At 40.4% G+C, this 19,723-nt stretch overlaps 2 protein-coding genes across 5 annotated transcripts in view; one reads left to right on the top strand and one right to left on the bottom strand.

Moving 5' to 3' along the window:
- Positions 1-16,461, top strand: part of TUT4 (terminal uridylyl transferase 4) — a 51,158-nt gene extending 34,697 nt beyond the window's left edge. For 2 of the 4 annotated variants that reach the window (XM_065655639.1, XM_065655638.1), the window contains exons 21-31: positions 936-1,013; positions 1,402-1,579; positions 1,924-1,971; positions 2,069-2,151; positions 4,108-4,223; positions 6,057-6,217; positions 7,199-7,296; positions 9,800-10,325; positions 12,748-12,924; positions 13,962-14,049; positions 16,288-16,461. In XM_065655639.1, the coding sequence (XP_065511711.1) occupies positions 936-1,013; positions 1,402-1,579; positions 1,924-1,971; positions 2,069-2,151; positions 4,108-4,223; positions 6,057-6,217; positions 7,199-7,296; positions 9,800-10,325; positions 12,748-12,924; positions 13,962-14,049; positions 16,288-16,327 (1,593 nt within the window). In that variant the 3' untranslated portion in view covers positions 16,328-16,461. Of the gene's footprint in view, positions 1-935; positions 1,014-1,401; positions 1,580-1,923; positions 1,972-2,068; positions 2,152-4,107; positions 4,224-6,056; positions 6,218-7,198; positions 7,297-9,799; positions 10,326-12,747; positions 12,925-13,961; positions 14,068-16,287 lie in introns of those variants that run through there. The other 2 variants (XM_065655641.1, XM_065655640.1) reach the window with 2 other exon arrangements.
- Positions 15,339-19,582, bottom strand: PRPF38A (pre-mRNA processing factor 38A). Its single transcript, XM_065655642.1, has 10 exons — positions 19,426-19,582; positions 19,201-19,360; positions 18,282-18,403; positions 17,685-17,770; positions 17,406-17,516; positions 16,731-16,843; positions 16,520-16,546; positions 16,343-16,440; positions 15,946-15,994; positions 15,339-15,691 (listed from the first exon to the last, which is right to left on the bottom strand). Exons 1-10 carry the CDS (start codon positions 19,553-19,555, stop codon positions 15,649-15,651), a joined length of 939 nt encoding a protein of 312 aa, XP_065511714.1. The 5' UTR covers positions 19,556-19,582; the 3' UTR covers positions 15,339-15,648.
- Positions 19,583-19,723: the final 141 nt, after the last annotated feature.

Raw genomic sequence — 19,723 nt, 5'->3', positions numbered from 1 at the left:
AAACTGGGAATCTGTTGGACCTAAATTCTGCTGTTACGTTTACTTTGGGATTTTGGTCGTATGATTATATCTGTATGCTGAACAGGATAGAAAAAATATTTGGCAGGTGGTATGGGGAGAAGGGAATTGTAATTATGAGACTGCACCAGATGCTCTTGAGATATGAGTCCAGCTCTCCATCATTTATTGTCAGAAGCAATATTTATTGCTCAACACCATATCTGTAAGAGAAAAAGTTTATTTTATGATGTGATGAGGGGGGAAAAAAGATAACTAATGCTTTGGTACAACTTTAAATGTGCTGTTTTACATGCGCCAGGAAACTTTATTAAGAAAATAACATTCTGTACCTTCACTGCGTGGGTGGGGACAAAATAATTAGTCAGCTATCTGCCTCTTCCTGGATATACTCTGAAACTCCCCAGCACTTCTGAAAATTGTCCCTTTCTGACTTTTTCGTTGTCTGCGTGCAGGAGGAAAATTGGCTTAAGCACTGCAGTTGAGACTCAGACTTTCTTGCTGATAGTTTAGTAGTGGTTGAGGGTTGTTCTTTTATTGCTGCCCTGAGAGTGCATTTAAATAACAGTGGAATTTCCCCTTGGCTTTGCTAAAGTCAAAATGTAATAGGAATCATATAAAGTATCCTTAGAGATTTTGTGGGCAGGAGGGATATTGGAATCTTGATGAGGTAATTCAGTCGTGTTTTCTTAGTTGCAAAGAACAAGTAAAAATATCCAAGTAATTTGAGAGAAGCATAGCAATAATGCAGAAAGACTTTGAAAATTTTTACTAATCGAAAATTCTGCCTACATAAGAAGTAATTGTTAAAATGAAAAGATTTATGGTTTTTGTGCTACTTCTTACCAGCAAAACTGCAAGTCTTGTACGGTGAATCTGAATTAGAGTGGTAACTGTGTCCCTCTCTATTTCGGCAGATATTTGATGGAAAACAGATTCCACAAAGAATGGTGGATGGATGGAATGCCTTTTTTTTTGATGACATGGAAGAATTGGTAATATTCTAATTCTAGAAGAGTCATTAGAACTTAAAGCTTGTTTTTATGGGAAAGTAATATATTGCTAACAGTGCAAGATGTAAAAGAGTGGTTGAACTTCCATATCCATATTATTATAATAACTTCCAAAATGAGGTCTGTTTTGCTGAGATGAGTGTCTGCTTTTTCTTGGTTTATATTAAGTCATTTCTAAGTAACATAAATCAGGGAAAATACTTTTTACTCTTAATAGTCTGGGATTGAGGTCTTGTTAAGTGTAGTGATTTAACCTTTAACCAAGTGAAACTGTTCATGGTAGACAAACTCATAATTAGAGAGGTAGTTGGAGAAGGAGAAGTAGTTCAGTAACTGCACCTGTATAAATGGTGTTTTCCATGGCACGCAGAAGAAGCGTCTGCCTTCTCTTGGAAAGAACACTGAGTCACTTGGAGAGCTCTGGCTGGGGTTGCTGCGATTCTACACTGAAGAATTTGACTTCAAGGAATATGTGATCAGCATCCGGCAGAAGAAGCTGTTAACGACGTTTGAGAAACAGTGGACATCCAAATGTATTGCCATCGAAGGTACTTATGTGCTGAATTTTTGTTCCATTAATGAGGGAGTGATAAATGCTGTTGCTTGAGGGTCTGTTCTCCTTGTTGCACAGGATCTTTGTGTGAGGAAACTACCATCATTGTTTGCAAGTCCTACAGCTTACAAAATGAGATTACACTCATAACTTTTAGTATATGTCAGTAAATTGCTCTTTATTGTGGTTAGTCATGTATTTTTAAAACACTCAGCATTGCTTTGCTGTCATCTACTCTGTGGCTGCATTTAAAATTGAATTCTCTGCGTTAAGATAAAAATTTGTGTTGCAACATATTTTTTCCAACTCTTGATTTGTTTTTCCCCCTTCTTTACACAGATCCTTTTGACTTGAATCATAATCTCGGTGCTGGAGTCTCTAGGAAAAGTAAGCTATTAATGTCTACTAATGATTAATGTTCACTAATTTCTAAAGTGTTGTGCCTTTTCTGTTGTTTTCCAATAACTTTGTTTTTCTTCAATAGTGACGAATTTCATAATGAAGGCGTTTATCAATGGGAGAAAATTATTTGGTACCCCATTCTACCCAACTGTGGGAAGAGAAGCTGTAAGTGTTCAGAGTTTTTAGTATGTTTTTTACTTTTCTTAGCCCACTGACTTGGTGCCTCCAGGGCGAATCTCTTGGATGTATTTATCAATTTGTTATACACAATATATGTAGTTATACATCATCTGCATTAAATGTGTGGCTTAGTATTGGGCTTCTGTGATACAAAATTCAGAGGAGAAGTTGGATGGGTGATGGTTATTTTTGGCAGTTCGGGGAAGGTAAGCTTATTTTGGTTTTTGTTTTTTATAAAACTTTTCATTGTGTGACATGAAGTATTGCAGAAAACCGCAACAACAGCTATAAAACCCAGAAACAGGCTTAGGAACTTTACTACCTATTCATGTAGCCAAAGCAAACAGATTTATGAGATGTTACACTCTACTTTGTTTTCCAGTAGGTGGAGAAAGTAAGGATAGCTGCTTAAGAAAGGAAAAGGATGATGATAAACTTTTTTGTCAGTTAATCTTCAAAATTGGCATAGTGAGTCAGGGTCTGGAATGTGTTTACGCAGCAGCACTTTAGAGAAATTACTCCTTTGAGCTACAGGGTCCAGCCATTGATGTGTCATAGAGAACTAATTCTTTGTATGAGCAAATAAATCAGCTGGAATCGGTATTTTTAACATCTACTTAGAAAGGTGGTTTCTAAGACATCTTAGAGGACTGTTCTCCCAATGGCTTGGAAGAGGATTTGTGTTTCTAAGGGATTTTGAAAATCTTCTGAAAATTGTTATTTCCCCTCATCTGTCCCTATCTTCTCTTTTCCATTTGCTTACTTTATCCGTACATTATATTAAAGGTTCTTCAATGCAGTAGCTGTGTTCTGGTTTGTGCTGTGCCTAATAAAATAGGAGCTGTTTTTATTGGGACTTTTGAGTACTACTGTGATACAGATAATGAATTACAGTGTGGATGTAGTTACTTGTAACTGACAAATATGTGAGTGTATGTGATAAATATTATTGCTAATTAGTTTTATTTTTTTCATTGCTTGCATACATGTACAGCACAATGCTATAGTGCTTCTGGAAAGCGTATACTGTATGTTTTTATACGTGTTCTTTTGTGTTGTTCAGCCTCATCTCAGATGATCATTGAATATTTTACGTAAGGATAAAAGGCAGGACAGAAAGCAGCCTTAAGATGCAAATGAGCTCTCTTATGTGAAGGAAATAATGCCAATAGTATTACAGACCATTTTATTTCTCCAAAATACCCAACGAAGAAGTAGTTCTCTGTCTCCTTCCTAAGCCAATGCCCTGTATTGCAGCTTAATGATACAGAGAGGAAACCGTAGCAAAAATGTTCAGTAAATTACCTAAGTCTACAGCAAGACTTTGTTCCTGAGCTGGGCTTAGGACATTTCTATTTGTACTTCTGTTTCAGTCTTTCAGGCAAGATAAGTGTTTTCACGATGTTTGTGTTGCTCAGAGGCTGTAAACTGTGGCCTTTGTGCTGCCACAGGTCAGAACTGCAGCTGTCCTTAGTGCAGTCCAGGCAGGGCAGGGATACAGGGCAGTGCACAGATGCTCCATCTGTTTCCCACCTGAGCTTTGTTCTGTCGAAGGGGATATAATCGTGTCATTTGGGAAGGGACATAGACTGCTTTGGAAAGCATACACACAGTGACTCAGATACCAAAATAGAGCATGTGCAAAAAATTGCCCTCCAAAGAGCCTGTGGGGAAGCAGAAGGCAGGCAGCAGGCTGGAGCCTGGATAAGCTGTTCTGCAAATTCAGCTTCTGGCCCTACAACTAAATACCACTTTTTAGCCCAAACTCTTCCACATCTCTGAAAAAGCTGCCATTATCTAGGGGAAGAAAAGGACTTAGGTATAATCTAAGAACCGGCAGAATTTAGGGGACAATAGGAGATGAAAGCTGTCCAGTTTGCTTTCATTTCTCAGTCTTGTAAGTGAATGTTTTCTATATTGTATCTGCCTGTGTTTTGATAGGAATACTTTTTTGACTCGAAAGTGCTGACAGATGGGGAATTGGCACCCAATGACAGGTGTTGTCGTGTCTGTGGAAAAATTGGTCACTACATGAAAGACTGTCCAAAGAGGAGGAGGTAAGTAACATACAAAGCTAAAGTAAAATCTCGGAGATTAAATCAGGAGATTTGAATACTTGAAATGTTAGTGGAAATGAAGAACCTGCTGAATTGCAGAGAAAATCAAAGCTTTACATCTGATCCTCAACTTCCCATCCTGTTTTTGCTTTTCTTAGGCTATTTCTGGTCATCTCTTTAAACCTTCGAGTGTTTATGTGAACACACACAGTAAAATAAACAGTGTGTAATATGTTAACGCTTTTACTTCATGATCTATCTGTATTTACAGCTTACCTTAAAATTTAGATCACTAAATTATCTTTTTATAGTGTAAACATTCAGATGGAGACCATATTACCTAACTGCACAATTTGTAATGTATTATAATGGATTTCCTGTAGTGATCGTGTTTGGAAGATAGCGTTGAATTTGGATCGTTCTATAGATCTGATAATGTACCTCTGCAAGGCAGGTAGAAGTTTATTTATTAAAATCTAGGGGTAGTTAAAATGTACATAGTTCAGGTGCATTTCTGTAACATACTAGTGCGGTCACTAAATGATCTTATACATTAATTGCACTTACGGGTTCTGGTTCCAATACACCTGCAAAAGGAGTCCCTGGTACATAGAGGTCAACGTCTCCAAAGAGTGTTTGGCAGGAATTGTCAGAGAATCTGCAGTCCTTGCATTTTTACATCTTTGGATTTTTAATGGCCCAATCAGTGTAGGTTGTCTGCGTCCTCCTAAAACCTGGTGAAGTTCTTAACATACAGATCTGGGGTTTTTAATCTACTCTGTATATCCAGTTGTGTACTTCATAATTCTTAAAAATATTCTTGGTCTCTTCCTGCTACAAAGTCCTTATTTACAGCCTTTTTTGTTCAGTCAGCAGGGTTCAGGATACATGAAACTGGACTGGGACCCCAAGGTCACAGGCTGTTTCTTTCAGCCAATCCCTTCTCATACTCATGAGCTCACAAGCACTAGCAGAGTGAATTATGTCTCCTGTTTCCCTACATCTGCCTCAGGAAAAGAAGTTGTGATCTGCTCTTCATACAAACTGCTGCTACAGTGCAGCCACAGAGAATCTCTCTCAAATTGTATATGCAGCTCACAAAATAGTATTTAACAATCCTACAGATACAATGTGGAAAAAGACCTTTATTTCTTGTCTTGGTTCATGATCACTAGTTCTGCGGTTTGTTGTGTTAGCACTAAGTGTTTGAAAAAGTCTCAGTGTTTTCCTTCACATCCTGTTTAGGCTCAGGATGTTAATGTACTTTAATAGAGAAATATGACATCTCCAGTGAGGGGGAGGTTATATCTCCAGGATACAGCTAGCTTGTTTTGCATATACTCTGACTCAGTGGGATTATTGCATAGAACTTTTCCCAAACTGGCAGGTGAAGCCTGCTTAACTGCAGATATAGTTCTGTGCTAATACAGTCAGATAGCTTCTGGACAATTCTGGGGAGCTTCTAAGTTCATTAAGTTTATACAAGCAGGTTGTTAACCATCCCATATAGAATCACAGAGTCATTTTGGTTGGAAGAGACCTTCAGGATCATGGAGTTGAACCATAACCTAACCTAACTCTAGCATTAAACCATGTCCCTAAGGACCTTTTAAACCCCTCTAGGGATGGTGACTACCAGTTCCCTGGGCAACCTGTTCCAATGCCTGACAAGGCATATTCTGCAAGTGTTTTTCTGGGATTCCTAAGATATTTGTATTCTAGTACAGCTGTTGGTTATGTAACCGTTTCCCTTTGAACATACCAATATAACAACTCTACAGAGATTTGTGTGTGTGCGGTCTTGTGATATTGCTAATAGAAATTATTATTCAGGTTAAAGAAAAAGGAGAATGAGAAAGATGATGAAAAAGAAGTGAAAGAAGATGACAGAGAAACAAGGGAGAAAAGGTGTTTCATATGTGGGGATGTGGGTCACGTTAGAAGAGATTGTCCTGAATTCAAACAAACCCGACAGAGAAATAACAGCGTGCCAGGTGAGTTAGTTTATGTGTTGTTAGTATAATTTGGAAGTTCCGAGATCCCTTCTCTCTAGGTTTCTATACAGACCTGGTAATTATGTAAAAAAAAAAAATCTCCAACTAATGATTTCAGTTATTGCAAATACAGCTTTTAGTCTAAGTGTCGCTTTTCTTCAAGGAGAGTAATGCCTCCTGAAGTACAGTCTTTCGATGGGTGGTAAAAATGTACTCAGCAGTAAATGTAGTGTACTTCGGGGTATTGCATTATTTGTCTTCCACGCACAATGGGTGCATTTAGGAGTAGTAATCATAGTAATAATTGATTGCATTTCCTCTTCCAAATGTTTCTCAAATGTTAGCTAACCCTTCATCATCTGTGAGAGGTAAGTAAACGCATTTTCACCAAAAGTCAGTGGTCTTAAAGTAACACTTCTAAAAGCATACAGATACATTAGGAGTCTAGATCCAGCTTTCAAATTACTGTTAGTAATTAGAGACAAGTCTAATTGCAAACCCATTCAAATTAGGCCCTTAGGTGCCTGCAGTACTTGAAAAAGTAGGAAAACCAATCATAAATGAACTCCAGAGAGAACCTTGTTGCTTTTCTGTATTCTGATATCCCTTACTCTTTTTTTTCCTCCTTTCTTTGCCCAAAATTTTCTGCTGTTGCTATTGCTATTTAAAATCCTGGTGCTTACAGCAATAGCATGGAAACCTGTATAAAGCAGCGCTCCCACCTGTTAGCAAAGTGAGCTTTGCTCATGCTCACATTTGTATTACTCAGAATTAGGTTTTGGGTTTAGCTGCTGCAAACTATTAATGTTGGCTGTTGCCAGGAGAGGGAGAGTTTTCCACTAAAAGGAAAGGAGAGGGTAAAGTGATTGACGTACTCTGTGTCACATGAAGTTTAAGGTATTGCTGACTCCCAGTTCTGTGTTCATTATTCTGTCATCTGTAACCCTGTGGTTTTTATTAACATTTTTGTTCCTTGGTTAGGCACCCAGTTGGTCCGAAGCATGGTAAATTCACAGCTAGTGACCGTGAGTCAGCAGCAAGTGGAACGACCCTTGCGCACTAGACAGTCGTCAGAATGTGTAAGTTCTGATTAGCTGTAGTATCGAAGTAAGCAAGATGTAGCAAACCATGTCCCATGCTAGGAACAAGTTCGCACAGTTTTTTAAAAGATTCTAGACTTTATAATGATGGCATTGCACTCTGCCAGTTAATGAAACTTTGATTTATAATATAGTGTCTCTTAGAGAGCTTTTATGGGCTTTCAATATGGAAACTATATGATCAAATTACATGTGTGATAGCTTGCAATTCTGAAAGGCCAGCTTTGCTATCTTTGAGATTTAAGCTAGGATGCCTTTTGAAGTCTTGTGCTTGGTTATTCTGGCAATGTTCCGGAATTGTTAAGGGAAGTAAAGCATAGCTCATCATTAACATGCTGGAGACTTAGGTTTGACTATCATGATTCTCTGTGGTTTAAGAGAACTGTCTTAAGGGACTGTCACAAACAGGCAGGGAACACAGGTGGATCATAACTTCTGTTCAGATGTGATACATAGGGGACAAGTCTGCCAGAGCACTCTAGAAGCACAAACAGAACAATGGGGAAATTTTTGGTAGTTTTCTTTTAGAATTTGTTCAAGTCTCTATAGGACTAGATAACAGATGTTAAACCTGCTTCTAGGTGGAGGTGGATAGCAGGGAGTATTTGAGCAAATACAAATGTTGGCATTTAATGTTTTTGGAATGCAGAATACAGCAGAAATTAATAAATTTTAAGCTATTAGTCTGAGAAACATGTGCCTGCTAATGAAGCTGGCAAGTAAGCAAACATAGTAATCAGGGCTGCTGATCACTAACGCTGTTTGTTCAGTTTACTAGTTTAGGTATAGAGTATTTCCTAACTGGTAAACAAGCATTTATTGGAATGCTTGCTCCCATGATACAGACTTTACGATATAATTTTTACTATAATAACATGCTGTTAAGGAGGGACGGTTACAGCCCTAATCAGCCTCGTATTTCTGCTTGGGAAATGGAAGCTGGACATGCGGGTGCACACGCAGTCGGGGACATCATGCACACTGGACCTACAGCTTGTGCACATTCTGGTGTCATCTGGATGTCACGGACTCTGTGTGTGTGTTGCATGGTTGTCATTTGGCCAGGATTCCTTGGTGAATATGTGCTGGCCAGGGACTGTTTGAGAAGAATAGGAAGGGAGAATGTTAGTGGAGCAAGAGGGAGAGAAAAGGGAAAGCGGAAGTGTGGGAGCAGACCAAGAGGCTGGAGCGTAACATTTCTTCTCTCCTGCTGCTGGCATGACCAATGCATGCTTGTGGTGGTTCACTGTTTGCAGGAGGGCTGTAGTCAGTGCATGTGCTCTATTTTTATAAGATTTAAGCTGTTAAACTAGTTGTTGTCTTTCAAATCCCAGGTTTTACCTTCTCATTGTGGTTTGATAACAGGGCATAGGAGGCACTCATACAGAACAGTTGGAGTAGCAGCAGGAACCAGTCCCAGCTTCTGGGCTTCAGCTTTTGCCCTGGCAGACGCACAGCGTGCTGCTGTAAGGAATGCTCTGAAAGGCTGGCATGGGGAAGTCCTGCACACCTCTGGGTACTGAAGAAAAGTGACTGGCAATTTAAACAGACAGGCAAGCAGTCATGGGGAGTGACAAGCTGCAGAGACCTTTAACTTCAGCTGTTCGACAGCAGATGAATTACTTGGAGCGTAGCTGTCTGCTGTCGTCTGTGGAGGGAGACAAGCAGCTCCAGGGGAGTGCGATACAGATCATTATCTCTGGTTTAGGTAGCTGGCTGCCATTTGAATTTCTCTTTGGAGGCACCTTGTGCCATCACTATCTTGTCTTAGTGCTTAAACCAGATTAGGTTAATCCAGACACTGGTTTTTGGCAGATAAAATTGGGAACTATTTTCCCAGCCATCCCAGTTCTTGAAGTGCTTCTCTGCTTAGTTGCAATACCACACAGATGAAATAGACTCATGCTTGTCGCTAGTGAAAGGGAAAGCTTTGTAAAAGCTCTGCAAATAATTGCTATTTCTGTGCCTTTAGCCATGGCTTAACATCAGGATATGGAAGTTGAAACCAGGTTTTTGGAGTTTCAATTTCTTGTTTAACAGATGAAATAAAAAGTAAAGAAATATTAGGAGCATACTTTGGAATTACCTAAAAAAGTGTATGTAGGAATAATAACCACTCTATTTAGAAGTAAGGGAAGTAGTTAATGAGATTCTGGGCTGTAAATAAGTAGTGTGGGGAAGACACTGATCAAAAATCAGAAACAGTTCTGTGAGGAGTCTAATGAAGAGGCTGGGGCTAATGCTTGCTCAAAATGATGTTTCTGATGGTGGGATGTGCCACATTGACAGACCTAATTATCTAGTGGTGAAAATCAGTGTCAGTCAAACTGTTCTTTAAACCACCAGGAACTTGGGCACAGTATTTGGGGTGTTGCTGGGAGTGCTTTGCCTAGTCTAATGCAGTGGGTGCTTATTAAAGAAAATTACCATTAAATAGCTAGTGAACTAATCAGAAATACATACTTTTTTTTTTCCCCTCCAGTCTGATTCGCATCAGTCATCTTACTCTCCACAACCTCAACAATTTACACAGAATTCCTCTCAGCCAGCCTCCATTAACCAGACTCAGCCACAAGCAATATCCCAGTCTAAGCACGTTCCGCAGACACAGCAGAGTGCGCAGCCACCCCATCAGGTCCAGCTGCCTTTGTTTAACTTTCCCCAATCTCCCCCAGGTCAGTATTCCACCTTGCATAACCTGGGACTACTTCAGATGCACCATCACCACCAAATTCAGCTTCCCAACACTTCTTGGCCTATTCACGGGCCCGTTATTCACTCTGCAGCGGGTAACCCTCCTCATTCTACAAATGTTCCATTTTCTATGAGATCTGGCAGCAGCAGCACCACAAATAACCAGAGCAGTGTAAGCTTGAATGATCCCAGTATCATCTTTGCACAGCCTGCTGCCAGGCCCATGGGAATCCCCAGCACTTCTCATGAGGGACCCTGGCACAACCCCGTGACTCCAAACTCGCTGGTGAACAATGGCACGGTGGGGAACTCAGGTAACTCTTCTCTTTTGTATCAAACCTCTCGTACTTTGTGTTTGAATGTTAAGTGTTACAGGAACAGCTAACGCTTTCAACTTGTTTTGTATTAAAAATACGATGCTTAAGAAACTAATTCATCACCTTCCCTCTATTAATGTTTTCATAGGAAAAAAATTAGGTGAGTCGGATCATTGTGACTTTTAGGCATTGGTCCTATCTGCCATTAATGGCTGTGCAACACATGAGAAATCATGCATTCAACTGAGAAATGTTCTAGTAATTGTTTGCATCTAAGCACATTTGCTGTGAATATGCTTAAAAATACATTTTTCATTTATGTTGTTATGTAGTTTTATTAGATGAATGCTGACACTGCAGCTACGAACTTAGAGACTGGCAGAATTATGGTTGTGCAAGTTTAATATTGCCTCCTTACATTTAGTACAATATGACATGATCTTACACATTCGTTTTTTTCCTATAGTTTATCCTGCCACATTTCACTTCCTCGATCTCAACATTGTTTTCTGAAAATACTTCATACAGATTTCCCCTGCAACAAGTGGGCAACAGCCTTTTGCCTCATACTGAAGCCAAGTGCATTCGTATGTTTGAGGCTGAGAAAAACAGTATCAAGTGATTAAAACCCATACAGCTTTCTGTGCAACATAAAATGTAGCAGCCCCTAAATTTTAGCTGTGATCTTTTAAATTGCAATAATGGTCTCTTGGTTTATTATGAGAAACTCCTCCTATGTTTAAAAAAAAATATATCCATCATACAATATACTGATGGAGTTGTTCATCACAAGATGGAAATTTTGGATCTCCTGCACAGTCTTTGTCTGTACTAATAAGGTGATTGGCAGCAACAGATTTTCAGCTGAGCCAACAGTGTTGAATGGGGTATAATTCACCAGTGAGTTTCAGATATTTGTTGAGATGCTGGAGGTGCATGTTTTTCTCTTCAGAGCTTTGTGGGGGGACTTTTCCCCACGTGGCTCCTTCCAATCCAAGTCTCCTTACCCAGGTAGTTGCCTTCTCTCAGACAAGGTCCCCAAATCCTAGTTTCTGCTCTGTTCTCTCTTAATGAGTCCCGTTTCTCATCATGTAGTCAGTTCCTGTCTTCAGTCTTTTCCCTTTTGCTCTATGTCAAGTTTCTTTGCTTCCACTCTCATTGTGCCGGCACAGGCAGATTCCCAGGTTTTTTGCACTGTCAGTCACAGTATTTTTTTTCCCTTCCCTCAACCTCCACATGTTTCCGGTCTCATCACTCTCCTTTTCCTAGTTACCAGTCCTGGTATTTTTCCTCTTTGTATTTTAATCAGTTTTGTTTCCTTTTTGGCTTTGATGCCATTAGAGTTGGGTCACTGGGTGGGCACACAGCAGCAATGAGCTGTCTGCTCTCTTACTTGCTCATGACAATTTGGGAACAGTAAGTTTGTAGAAACTTTGTCTTTGCTCACATAGCCTTGAGTTGGAAGGATCGACTTTACTTTCTTTTCAGTAGACAGTTGATCAGAAGTAGGATCATTAGAGGTTTCTGACAGATGACCTTTTTTCATGCTGCTTCCAGCACCATGCTTCATGTTTTATTGTGTAAAAGTTACTGTTATTTTTAAATATGTAGCTTACTTTTATTTAATGAAAGTCTGTCTGCAATTTTTTAAATTATGAGCCTGAAGGGGAACTGATATATTGAGAAGGGTAGTTACTTAAATTTCTTTATTTGTAAATGTACATTGTTCAAATTTTTGAATTAGCAGGCATTGCTGTGTCGTACAAGATTGGGAGCTACGGACAAAAAGAGCAGAATTAGTAATACGTTATTTCACATCACCTGTTGTGTGTCCTGCCTCCTTGGATGCTTGATTTCTCATCCTTAATGCTGCAGTAATACTGAATTTGTAAATGGCATAGCTTACAATTTGTGTATTTATTTCAAAGTAGTTTTTATTTTTGTCTCTAAACATCAATTTTATGTTGGTCTGATGATCTATGTATCAAGTTTCTTAAACATACAGGTATAAGTGGAATTCCACTGTACATCTTCCAAGAATTATTTCTTGCTGTAGGATAATAGCTTTCACGTCACAGCTATGTCAGTGATAGTGAATATCTGTGTGGGATCAGATATTAGTAACATTGCTCAGACCTTGTATTTTTCATCATGAGAATGACATAGGAATAGTGAAATTGTAGGTCTTGATTTTCATACTGATTCATCCTGTCTTCCCCCCCAGTAAATTCTATTATAACGAATAATGAAGTAATTTAGGTTGTAATTTTTGCTGATGTATATTAAAAAAAGAGTAGCACATCAGACTAATTGCATTAAGTCCCCTGCAAACTGTTATTTAAGATGTAAATTGTATTTGTGACTTACTGTTTAATTATTTCAACTTGCAATGTGCTTTTCCCTTTCAATTGAAAAATAGATCAGGGTTTCCAAGGACAGTTTGGTAAAATGAATCCTCCTTCTGTCCCTTGGGACCATGGGACCCCTCCTACCCATTTTCCTCTCCTCCGAGGAGCGTGGCCTTACAATATGCCTCAGAACTACATGCAGCAGGGAAATGCCAGCTACCCACCGAACAAACCTTTCTACCCTCAAGGTACTAGAACTAGTATGTGAATCAACAGCTCATGCAACATGTCTCTTTACTGTCTCAAAGGCTTTAAAAGCCAAGGAATCATGTTTCATTTGCTGCTAGGCTCCCTGGAACCGTAATTGAACTCAAGAGTCAAATCAACGCTTCAGCTTCCTCTATGGATGGATGAAAATCTCTGTGGGAGGGAAGGGGTTGAATCAAATGCTGAAATCTCAGCCAATTTGCAGTCTGTTGCACTTCCAGCCTTTTTCTCCTTAGCTGCTGCTCTCAGTGTAGAGCCAGCTCGGCTTCAATTGAGATTGAGGTGATTTGCCCATGAGCGTGTTAAGAATATGAAGAAATCTTCTACCTAATTCATTTTATTTGGCTTTTGTACCTTGTCTTGTGGAATGGCTCACAAAGATAAAAACTTGCAAGACCGTGGAATAGTTTGGGTTGGAAGGGGCCTCTGGAGGTTACCTAGTCCACCTCTTCTGCAGGCGAAGCAGCACCAACTTCACAGGTCGGGTTCAGTTATTCAGGGTACCTCGGAGGACTGACTTTATTTCACCTCTTTGTGCTGCTACTGGATGGTAAAGTGTTCAGCACCTGGCAGGACTGGGAAGGGCTGTAGGAAAAAGGCGTTTGGCTCCACTGAGAGAGAAACTGTGCCCAGATTTTACTTGGAGGCTTTGCAATCGCTGTGCTGCTGGGTCACCTAGTGTAAAGTGAGAGATACTGGCACCTCATATGTTTTTCAAAATCTAATCTATTGGCTGTAGCGAGGTTTCCAAGTGATGCCCGTATTTAAAAATACTGAAAGTATTTTTGTTAGATAAGTAAAGTAATACAACAAAATGTCTTGATGATTCTGAGGGACTTTTGGAGATAGGATTGAAGTAACACTGCATTGTCCCATTCAGTGAGTTAGCTGTACAGATAGCATTTGTGTCAGCCTAGCAAATGGCTTTATTTCTAAGTAAGATTAATACATTGACTGTAGCCAAGTACTGTTAAATATATTTAATTTGCTGAAGTAATTGTAATCCATTTTCTTTTAGCTGGTCCACTGATGCAGAGTAACCAGCGGTTCTCGCTTCTGTCTCAAGGACACCCACACTTGAATCTGAATTACATTCAACAGAAAAAGTGAAACTTAATGGGATTGTGGGTGGGGTGGGGGGAGGGGAGGAAAAAAATTCAGGTTCTGATTTAAAATCTTAATGCAACGTGTTTAGATACAAGATTATTTAAGACTTTTTAAACTGTATCATTTGTACATAGATATGAACTATAGTTTTTACTAGTATCACAAAACTGAGTGATACAAATTTCATCTATTTTATTACCCTATTTTTAAGGGGAATTGTGTTTTGTTTTATCTTTATAAACTGTAAAGAGAGAGAATTTTTAAAATTAAGTTCTTTATTTTCTATTAGCTGTATTCATACTTTGGTTGCTTCAGACTTTATATATATTGTTCTAAAAAAAAAAATAAAATTAGAAGGGGATTTCATGTGTTTAAAAATTTGTCACTTCTATTCTTTACAGAACTATGTAGTGCCAAAAAACTTTTTAAAAGAAAAATAAAACTGCAAAAAAAGGACATAAGACTTTTTTCCTCTTCCCTATTTGTATGCATGCTTGCATTTAACTGTAATTAGGAAACCAGAATAGATGAAAGATGAGCAGCTTTAACGAGGCATACAATCAGTGTACCTGTTTTTCCCTGTGCTGGTGTCATTGCATGTGCAGTTCACAGGCAAAATGTCTTTCTTTTAAAATACTTGAGGGAAGTGCACACCTGCTTTTTCTGTTCATAAACTTTGCAAAATAATATGAAAATACTCTAGAAAAATCAGGCTCTAATATTGAGTAATTTTAAAGATCACCTTCCATAAATTCAGTTGGCATACTTTTGTGTCATCAACACTCATTGGGCAATATATGAAAATATTTAAGTGGTAAATGCCGTGTTCAGGAGACAAAACTGTCAGGCTGTGCTCCTGCAGCAAGACTAGGAACAAAGGGCTGGTACACAAGAGGTTTAACACAACTGGTTTCCTGTGATATGTAATTAAATTTGAAAAACAGCGACTTGCTGAATATGTTCTGGTAACGGCATCAGAAAAAGTGTATCATTAGACCTAAGGATGATTCTTACAAAGGAACCAGTAACAGCTGGGTGTTGGAGAGGGGTTTTAAATGTAAGCTCTTGTTTTCAGTAAACACCCTGGATTATGACAGTTTTTCTTCCTTTCCTGTACTGGAGGTTTGAGATGGTTTAGGCTGGTAGCTCTTCAGTTTTTATAACTCAAACATATTCTCACTTTGGCAACTAAATGCAGTGGCTGTTTGTCATAACAACACCCTGATTTGAGAATTAAGCCAGCTTCAACTAGAAGTCTAAACTAAGTATTAGGAAAGAAACAGCAAGGAGCCTTAGAGACAAAACCCTCATTTTTTTTTATTGCTCTTCACTAGTTTTTACAGGCCTTGAGAAAAACAATTTAAAAACAATCCTCAAGTTCTATCACAAGAATGAGTAACTAACTACATAAAAAAGTATCCTTAGCTTTCTTTTAATTAAAAAAAAAAACCCAACCAACCAACACTTGCACAAGAAGAGAAGAATTAAAGGAATGGGCTGCTACAGCAGCCGGTACGTATCCAGCTGTCCCGTAAAGCAAAGAGGACAGTACTGGGCTGCAGTTTGAGGTCCCCAAACTGTGTGCTGGATTTAATTTGTTATTCATTCCCTCGCCTACTCTTCTTGTGACTTTTCTTAGATCTGAAACAAACAAACAAACAAACAAAGCCATATGACACAAAAAGTAATTGTTTTAAAAGACCAATGTAATTCATAGCAGTAAATGGTGCTTTCTGTGGTGAACTACGGACAGTGTGACTTGACTACAACACTGAGGGAGGCACCGTATGAAATATTTCCAGCATTGTAATATGACCTTCAATCCCCATGATTCAATGACAAATAAGAACTCCTACAGCACGACAGACACCCTTAAAAACAGGCCAAGGCTTTACCTTTCAGGTGATTTGGAATGACTTCTGTGTCTGTGACTACGATGATGCCCTAGGACATAAAAAAGTAACTGTTACTTCCATAGACCCTGGAATTCTTTTTTGATTTGCTAATACAATCTGCTTCTAGTGACCAAGTGTCCTAGATAATGCCAGAACCACCCTCACCTTAATTAGGCACTCAAATTAACCTCCTGGCAAATAAGTGAAGAATAGACTCAAGGCAATTTTGCGGGTATTAACAGAGTTTTCCAGCTGTGCTTTCATATATAAGTAGCAGTTTTATAAGACAGATTAAGCACCTTTGATACCTTATTGATATAGTGACACAGATTTTTCTTGCAGTGGATGTTCTGCTGATAAAGACTTGCCAGAATTAATCTGAAAATGATAAAAATACCTGGAGATTTAGATCTTGATCTGTGGCGCCTCTCCCTGGATCTGCTCCGGTGTCGTCTTGGGCTTTTGCTGCGATGCCTCTCCCGGCGTGGTGATGGACTGAGAGAAAGGAAGCTTTTAAGATAGCCATACTAAAAATGCACACGTTTAAAAATTAAATAATAGAATAAAAGACTACCTTCTTCTCTTTGGAGAGCGGCTTCGCCTGTAATTGGGGAAAAAAAGAAAAAGTCACTAAAAAGCACTAGCAGAATCAACCTGTATTCTAAAGGAACAGATAGGGAGGTGCAAGAGATTCTGGCTGAATTGTCATCTTCGCGTCTATGCCTTGCTGCAGCCATCTGCAGTGCAACAACTAAAAATATTGCTCAAAAAGAGCCACATCTCACCTTCTTGGAGACCTGCTTCGGCTCCGCCTGTACCGCACAACCGGAGATCTGCGAGGTTTATCGAGGTCTCTGTAGCCTCTTCTGCGGTGGTCAGGAGAGGGTGCTCGCTCCAGCTGGAAACAACAGCAGGGAGGGGGGAAAGGTTCTGTAAGTCTTGTTTTGTAAAGGTTTTTATCTCTCACTAAGGATTTCTGAACAATTAATATAAATGATGAAAGTCATGCCATCAGGTTTCCCATCCTTAAATATTTAATATTCAGAAGTGAGTAGTACTGCCTAAGTTTGCCAGCTGGAAATTTAAATGGCCACCTCTCATACTGTTGATTCTTGAGAAGTACAAAATTGACTGTGATGGTCACCATAACCTTCATCATCACCTTTACTTCTCTCAATTATACACGTGTGGAAAACAATTTATCTGAAATATGTTTAACACAGAACAGACCCAGATTTGTGAATTTCAGGAGACTGAAAAGCTGACAAACACAGAGCGCTTGAGAACCACTTCAGGGTCTGACCAGTTCTCACCATCAGCTTCTATAAAAATAAGTGGGGAGACAGGAGTTGCAAGCAGCCTCCTGGTGCCCCCCCTCAAATATTTCTCATCGGCCATAAAGTGTTGTGTGGTGGTTCAGCACCAGCTTTAACTATCCCTTTGCAAAACAGTTCACCAACCTTTTCATCTTCCTCCTCCTCTTCCTCACTAGATTCTACATCATCCATGTCTTCTTCCAAAGCACTGACACGAGGCTCAAGTTGCTCAGCTTCTTCCAGAACATACCGTTTCTAGGAGAAATTTTCACTTTACCTTATGTAACCCAAGAACAAGCACCTAAGGAGGCATCTCGTGTGCCAGAGGGGCCTGTATCGCAGCTTTATGCAACAAGCCAGCAGCTGATACAACTACTGAATTTGATGCAGTTGAGAATTAAATAACCATCTACTTTTCCAAACCTGTAATCGAGGCAGAATGATATCGCATACACGTTCCTCGTGGAGTAATTCATCAATAAATTCATCCACGTGCATAAGCTCAAATTCTGGGGGGGGGGGAAAGAAACAGCATTTAAAATACAAAGACTATTAACACTAGTAGCTAAAGATTAAACCCTTCAGACAATTTATGTCAAGTGGGCTGTACAAACAACAGACCTAAAATCATTCTCAGGGATGAGGAAAATCATTAGGCACATCCTGCAAAAAGAAGGAATTACTGCACGGCTAGGATTAGTAGAATTACCGTGCTTAAACCAGCGCTCAGTGTTTCTTTGGTATTTGTGGAACTGGGTTTCGGTTTCAGTGCCCAAGAGAAAACACAAGCACTTGGGGAAAGCAAAATAAATAACATAGTTTTCATTTGTAAAAGCACGACCAGCAAGACTATCCAAAGGATGAATTAGTAAAAGTACGGTTTAAAAAAAGATTGTTATGCCACAATTTTTAAGCTTATATTACTAAACAGAATTATAATTTTACATTTATCTAGCATAATAAAGTTTTTAACAAAAGGCATCAATGAGGTACTAAGAAACCACAACTAAGAGCGCTTACCCCCATTTCTGTTCTGACTTTTTATTTTCCGATAGTCGTTGTACAGCGGTTCAAGATACTTGTAGCAGTCAATGGCAGTGCCTGTCAATCTCATGTACAACGCACCAAGCATTCGGACATACCTGCAAAGCAAACCGTTTCACGTATCTGAGCTTTTTCCGTAGTTAGTAGTTTAGAAAGGAGGTTTTTTCTGTACGTTTCCAAAGAAAATCAGTACGCTAAAATGAATAACCAACCATATAGACTTTCTTCTTCAAGTACTTAAGTACATATACATACTCAAGTACAGAGAGCACAGGCTGCAGGGGTGAGCGGCTCCAACTGCCCCAGTGACGAGGCGAGCTGCCTTCTGAAAGCAACGGGACAGGCAGAGAGAGTTGGGGTGTTCAGCCTGGAGAAGAGAAGGCTCCGGGGAGACCTTATTGTGGCCTTTCAGTACTTAAAAGGGGCCGATAAGAAAGATGGGGACAGACTTTTTCCCAGGGCCTGTTACAACAGGACAAGGGATGATGGTTTTAAACTAAAGGAGGGGAGATTCAGGCTGGACACGAGGAAGAAATTTTTATGCTGAGGGTGGTAAAACCCTGGCCCAGGCTGGCCAGAGAGGTGGTGGATGCTCCGTCCCTGGAGACATCCCAGGCCAGGCTGGACAGGGCTCTGAGCAACCTGAGCTGGGGCAGATGTCCCTGCTCATGGCAGGGGGGGCGCTGGATGAGCTGGGAAGGTCCCTTTAACCCAAACTGTTCTGTGATTCTGTGATTCTCCAACACAGACGAGCCTTCTGGCAAGAAGAGTCTCCCAGGGCGCGCTAAAAGCTGAACCCTGCGCTGAGACCCCCCTGGCTTTTCTGGACACCCACACTTCATTCAGTACGACAACCAAAAGAGGCGAAAACCAAGCAAATGTACCACGGACTCACTTGAAATCCTCGTTCTTGATGAACTCCACGATGATGTCCTTCTCGGGCTGGATCTGCAGCATCTTCAACGTCAGGCACAAGAACGGCGTCGGCTTGATGTTCCCGCCGTAGACGCCCCCCACGTACTTCAGCTCCATGGCCTTGTCCACCACCAGCTCGGCTGCGAGAGGGACGGGCCGTCAGCGCGGGCTCCCCCGGGCCCCTCCCCCGCCCGCCCCGCCGTACCCGTCAGGCCGAAGCACTCCTCCTTCCAGTACTTGGACTCGTAGATGCGCGTGCGGATGATCTTCTCCACCAGGTACTGCGGGTTGGTGCCGTGGATGCTGTGCGCGTCCTTCACCGTCCGGTTCGCCATGGCGGCCCCTGGGCCCCGCTCCCTTTCCCTGAGGGAGGCCGAAGCGCCTTCCGCTTCCGGGCCGCGGCCGCCATCTTATCTTCGGGCTTTTACAGCCCTTCCGCCCACGGCTTCGGGCAAACAAGGCGCGACGTGCCGCGCGGGCCTCTCCCCGCCCCCTCCGCCCTG

This window comes from Caloenas nicobarica, chromosome Z (genome assembly GCF_036013445.1).
Source record: "Caloenas nicobarica isolate bCalNic1 chromosome Z, bCalNic1.hap1, whole genome shotgun sequence".
NCBI classification, from domain to species: Eukaryota; Metazoa; Chordata; class Aves; order Columbiformes; family Columbidae; genus Caloenas; species Caloenas nicobarica.
The sequence above is the reverse complement of the archived record's forward strand: the minus strand, read 5'-3'. Positions and strand labels throughout refer to the sequence as shown.

What these genes read in the sequence shown, in the direction of transcription:
- PRPF38A (XM_065655642.1), bottom strand. Translation starts at nt 19,555, where the DNA reads ATGGCGAACCGGACGGTGAAGGACGCGCACAGCATCCACGGCACCAAC. An exon ending in AGGAGGAGGAAGATGAAAAG is followed by an intron (nt 16,844 to 17,405) that starts GTTGGTGAACTG and finishes TGTTGTTTCCAG; the next exon opens with CTGGAGCGAGCACCCTCTCC. An exon ending in CATTCCAAATCACCTGAAAG is followed by an intron (nt 15,692 to 15,945) that starts GTAAAGCCTTGG and finishes TGTTTGTTTCAG; the next exon opens with ATCTAAGAAAAGTCACAAGA.